This window comes from Cryptotermes secundus, unplaced genomic scaffold, assembly GCF_002891405.2.
Source record: "Cryptotermes secundus unplaced genomic scaffold, Csec_1.0 scaffold2346, whole genome shotgun sequence".
Classification (NCBI taxonomy): domain Eukaryota; kingdom Metazoa; phylum Arthropoda; class Insecta; order Blattodea; family Kalotermitidae; genus Cryptotermes; species Cryptotermes secundus.
The window spans coordinates 197,586-203,103 of NW_019743195.1; the positions used below are offsets into that span (position 1 = coordinate 197,586).

Sequence of the window (5,518 nt, forward strand, 5' to 3'; positions counted from 1 at the left end):
AATATTTAAATTTTACTTAATTTGTTTTACTGCACTCAGTTTTTGATAAGTAGGTATGAATGAATGAATGTATAAGGGGTGGGCCTTCTTGGCCCTTGCACTGCAACCACAGTGACCTATTGTGCCTTGAGAAGTAGGTAAGGAGAGGCTACATTAAGGTCATTCCATGTCATATCAACTTAATCAGCTTAATTTCAGTACTCAGGACAGTGCAGTCGGTATAGCAACTGGCTACAGGCTGCATGGATGAGGGTTCGGCATTCAAGTCCTGGAAGAGTCAAGAATTTTCTCTTCTCCATGTTGTGCAGACCGGCTGTGGGGCCCAACCTGCCTCCTATCCAATTGGTAAAGGGGGCTCTTTCCCCAGGGGTACAGCAGCTGGGGCATCAAGCTGACCAGTCACCTCCAACTAGTGCCAAGGTCAAGAAAACTTGCATCAATATATCTACTCCCCGATACACCTTCACGGTGTAGTGTTTAATTACCTAAGCACAGGGACAACTTTACCTTATCTTTAGTATTATTTACATACACTGTGCAACCACTGTTATGTGGTTTGGATAAATAATTCTTAGTATGATTTCATATTCTTTTTGGGATTTGAGGTTCCTGGATAATGGTGCAGTCTGCTGCAATATAACTGAACATTTCTGCCTACAGCACAAAAACATACAAATGATGTACGAACCCATATTCTAACATGTGGCAAAAACATTAAAGCCTTGATGAACTACCAACAAATTAAATGTCACTTGCTAGTAGCTACAAATTCAACCACTCAGGAGAGCATGACAGTTTTTAAATATGGTGGTCACAGAAATATGTAAACTCCTTTGGTTTGCTTATTACATATATAGGTCCCATACTTCAGGTCACACAAATCTCTGGAAAACAGTCACAAGTTATCAAAACTATTTTTCGCAAGGAAATGTTGTTGGTCCCAAATTTTTACTTCAACCCTCCAGTTATACCCGTGTTGCTGTTATAAAAAAATATTCCAATCTGAAATATTCAAATACAATATAATTGAATTGGTGAACAATTGAAAAATATGAACACACTATAAAATTTACATATTCCACATACTAATCACAATAAAATAAGTTGCTAAGTACTCAGTAAGTTCATATTTCTAGATCATATTTGAAACAAAATATAAAAGAAAAAAATCATCTGTTTTTTGGTCTTTCCAACTGCCACATACATTTGGTATTCCAGTGAATGCCATCACATGGTAACTTTAGCTGGGCAAATGGAATGAAACAAGCCAAAATCCAGTTTTCTCCAATCACATCTTTGAAGTTCTGTTTCCATCCTAAATCATAGTCTCTTATTCTGTGGTTTTTTTCATAAGTAGTAGTTCCATGCCATATTAAGTTCATATGAAACGCCAGTAAAGCTGCCATAAAGAGCATACCCATTATGTTAACTAAGAAAAGTATTAAACACAACTGACTTTCTGAAACATCAATTCCAAATGCCACCATTGCCAAGGGAAAAACTACTTTTAGTAGTGCCATTGGTGCTTGAAAATCGATTATCTCCCACATAAAATAACTGTTGAAATATGTGGCATATACTGTTGCAATAAATAAATGTGTCACAAATGCCAAAAAGAATCTATAGTTGTAATGTCCAATACAACACCCAGCAAACATACAATGGTGATCTCTCCTAATAATACACGTGTTACAGGTCTCACAGTGCCATGACCGTGGAGGGGAAACTGATTCACAAACTGAACAGAAATGCCACTTGGGCTGTAGCGTGGATTGCAACAGAATGCCTTTGACACTTGTATCAACACACACGATGGCTACGAAGTTAGCTGTTATATTGCACATCAGAAATGTGCCACATATGAAGTGTACATTATACCAAACGGACCAAACGGGATAGAATGATGGGATAACCACACACAATTCAAACCAATATATAGTAGGTATTATGCAGATTACGAAAATAAAAGCAGCAATTTCGGACGGTGCCTTTGGAAAAATGTTCCTTAACTCCTTTACTCTTAACATCATTCTTAAAAACACAGAACTGGTAATTCCGTAATAAGCAAAAAGGAAAAGACAGCCCTTTCTTGAGTACGCCGCTCTTCCCACACCAAAACAATTTCCCCTTCCACCAACATTAAAATATGCGACGAGCAAATGTTTCAATTCATGGGACTCAACACCAGAGGGAGTTGATTTATAAGGCAGACATGGATATGCTTTTCCTTGTCGTTACTAGTTGATCCGTGTACATTAATAATGGCTTACATGTATGTATTCCAGCATGCCTAACACGACCAAACCTGTGCACATTCAATAGCCAACAAAAGCGTCTTCCCCCTGTCTGTATATCCGAAATTAAATATAATTATTGAAATCATTAACAATTTGCCTCCGTTATGAATTCAGGTCGTCCGTCTTCAGCGCTTCAGCGCGATCTTCAGGGTCCAAATGTACCAACAGCTACATTCGGAAATACCCAGCAAACACATATCGAATAACGTGTCAAATGTTAGCTGTACATATATTTCGTGAACATTTTTTAAATTAAATATGTTTAGCCCCGTGGAACTGGTCCGACAGGCTATATCTATCAAGACAGTCAAGACTCCCTTACGCGCAGATTTTGACACGTTTTCCAGATTTCACGGAATTTGGTTGAAAGATATGTCACCCCAAAGTCATAACTTTCAGTTTATTACAATCAATAATAAAACGATGAACAGCCAAAATCGCGATGGAGACGAAACTGTAGCAATAAACTTCAAGCGAGACACCACACCTCATTAAGGAGACTTTAGACAGGTTAGGTTAGGTTTGCACAACACGCCACTGCGCATCAACTACCTTCTGACCTTCTCACTGGGGCAACAATTGGCAAGACTGAGCAAAGTATATTTTGTTAAGTTAAGCTTGCACTACACTAAGCACCGAACTATGCACCTCCATACTCATTGGAGAAGTACTTTTTGAGTTTTTGAGACTGCGCAATAGCAGGTTAAGGGGTTAGCTTAACGCAACAGACCACTCTTATCCAGTTATTGTTACTGCCACGCTTGTATGCGTTAGCGTTAAATCGGATTAGGCTGCCTCAATTTAGATTACAGTGCAGCACACGAAATTTGGGTGGATTTCGGATAACGAAATGTATAGTGAACGTTAGATCCGAATTTGTGGTATCATTAATCTGTGCCGGTTAACAATATTTAGTAATCCGTGGTTTGTGTATTTCGCGTAAGAGCTGTGAAGTATAGTGTAATTATGGTGGAGTTGGAATGTAGTTAAGTAGCACAAGAATACCAAAAATGAACGGGGTGTCCTCCGTTCTGTCACGAAAATGGGATCAAGAATACGGTATGTAATCGAAATTGTATGCATTTACCTTTATGTTTGTGTAATGTTGCAAAAAAAAATTGAAATTACTCTAGATCAAAGTAAGGAGGAAAGTAATTTTTAGGAAGTGTATGGAATTCAACATTTTCGTATAAGTGGGAAAAATTTTTGTCTACTAAAATTCTGCTCATTTTAGGGACAATGTAAAGCACTTGTTTCAGTGCTTCTGTGAAGTTGTTGGTCAGCAATCACCAGACAAGGAAGCATGGATAATTCAAAAATTTCCAGAAAGCTACAGAGATGAAGAGGTTTTGAAATCTGTCCCAAAGTTTGCGTATCCGTGTGATTTTCCAAAGTAAGTCATATTAATATGGCCTTTTTCCATAAACCTACATTTTCATATGAATTTTTATTCAGTAAAACTTGCAGCTTTCTAGAATATGATTATTTATTTTCAAGTAACTGGAACGTAACCAACAGAAAAAAAGACAGAATTTGCCATATATATCTGAATTAATTATAACTGCATAAAACACAAGGTACACATACCCCCTTACCATCAGCACAGTCGAAATACCAACTTTTACAACATGGCTTGGAAGTGCACCTGTAAAATGTGGATTATATATACTCCATTGTCTGTTACCCTATGTATCCATTTGAACTGTTGAAAAATATGAAAACATGGAATCAGCCTTGTCATTGTGGATTGACTCTAGATGTCAGTTACAGAAATTACTGGATCGTATGTGTGCATGTATGTGTACTTTGTGCACAACTATGGTATGTAAGGTTGTTATTTCAATAATTTTGTTATGGCTCTCATAAAGTTTCTTTTCTCTTGGACATGTATATATTTATACTAGAGTATCAAAGATCACATATTTTATTTCTTTATTTGTGAACTATTGAATGATGATTTCAGTTGCTAGACTATATAATGTTGAATGATAATTTGGAAAGGACTTGGAAGAAAGCAGTAGTGGCCTGCTCAAGGTACTATCATGGCATTTCCCTGGAGGGACTGAGGAAAACAACAAAAAGTCATCGGTCAGGATAACCATTGACCCAGATGAGATTCAAACGAAGCCCCACCTGAGTGCAAGTCAAGAGTGTTACCACTACACCAATCTTTTCAGTCAAAGGTTATATGTATATATATGAATATTACATGAATTGTAAGTCCACTAGGAAGTGCCAGACAAAATTCCAAAGAAATATTCACAGAATTAGCGTGCCCAGTAAAAACACTAGTCAGCATCATGTCAGTAAAGTAAGAACAACTGGTTTCTTAACAGACAAGAAACCAAAATGTCAGTGTCAAATATAAACAAAGAAAAGTTGGACAGTATCAGAACTGAGCATAAATGTATGCCTTATATGCTTCTTAGAAGCCTTACACAAGAAATGGGCATTTCAAAAGAGACTGTCATGACAAGATTATGGGCCCATTAAACCATCCAGTGCATCCATTGTCCCATAATGTTTGGAACTAGTATCTTCAATCATCTTATGATAATGAACTTGATCTTGACTTCACAGCTTTTCAGATGAGGCTGGGTTCCATTTGACTGGAGAGACACACATATCACAACAGATACTGCAGCACACAATGTACACATCTCATACATGAAATTTCTTCATCATCATCATCATCATTATTATCATTGGTAAACCAGCCCTTTTGGATGATAGCCTCCCTTAGAAGATTCTGCCAGGCTTGTCTATTCTGCTTTCAATTTGACTATCTGGTTTTCACTTTGAATTTTCCAACACTAATTTTTACAGAGCAAGGTCAAGAGGCTTGTGTCCCGTCACCAATCTGGAGGACCAGATCTGTGTATTTATGTCCCCCAGTGACAGTTTCGCCCAGTTATACCAACAGGCATTGGGTTCCCTTTCCGTCCCCTTCCACAACTCTCAGGGCTATGATAGAGATATTCTAAAATGCATCCCCACAGGACACGTGAAGTTTCATTCCTTTATTTATACGAGGGTGTACCCAAAAGAAACCGAACTTATTTTTTTTTAAACTTATTTATTCAAATTTTAAGCACAAACCTTCAATCCCCTTCAAAGTACTCTCCACTTACACTAATACACTTGTCTAGTCTTTTATTCCATTTTTCAAAACATTGTCTAAATTCATCTTTTGAGATGCTTGACAGCGCCTCCGTCATTTT

General features: G+C 37.5%; 2 protein-coding genes across 3 annotated transcripts in view; one reads left to right on the forward strand and one right to left on the reverse strand.

The window, feature by feature from the left end:
* Window positions 1–1,117: 1,117 nt before the first annotated feature.
* On the reverse strand, window positions 1,118–2,525 carry LOC111874093 (probable palmitoyltransferase ZDHHC24). The gene has a single exon (XM_023869313.2). The coding sequence runs from the start codon at window positions 2,028–2,030 to the stop codon at window positions 1,170–1,172; it is 861 nt and encodes a 286-aa protein (XP_023725081.1). The 5' UTR covers window positions 2,031–2,525; the 3' UTR covers window positions 1,118–1,169.
* A 505-nt stretch (window positions 2,526–3,030) lies between these two features.
* Window positions 3,031–5,518, forward strand: part of LOC111874088 (DENN domain-containing protein 1B) — a gene marked incomplete at its 3' end in the record, with an annotated part of 18,733 nt that continues 16,245 nt past the window's right edge. The window contains 2 exon segments of one of the 2 annotated variants that reach the window (XM_033755330.1): window positions 3,031–3,356; window positions 3,532–3,690. In XM_033755330.1, coding sequence (XP_033611221.1) covers window positions 3,340–3,356; window positions 3,532–3,690 — 176 coding nt within the window. 2 annotated transcript variants of the gene reach the window in all.

Excerpts from the sequence above, each read along its gene's own strand:
- LOC111874093 (XM_023869313.2), bottom strand. The coding sequence starts at position 2,030 with ATGATGTTAAGAGTAAAGGAGTTAAGGAACATTTTTCCAAAGGCACCG.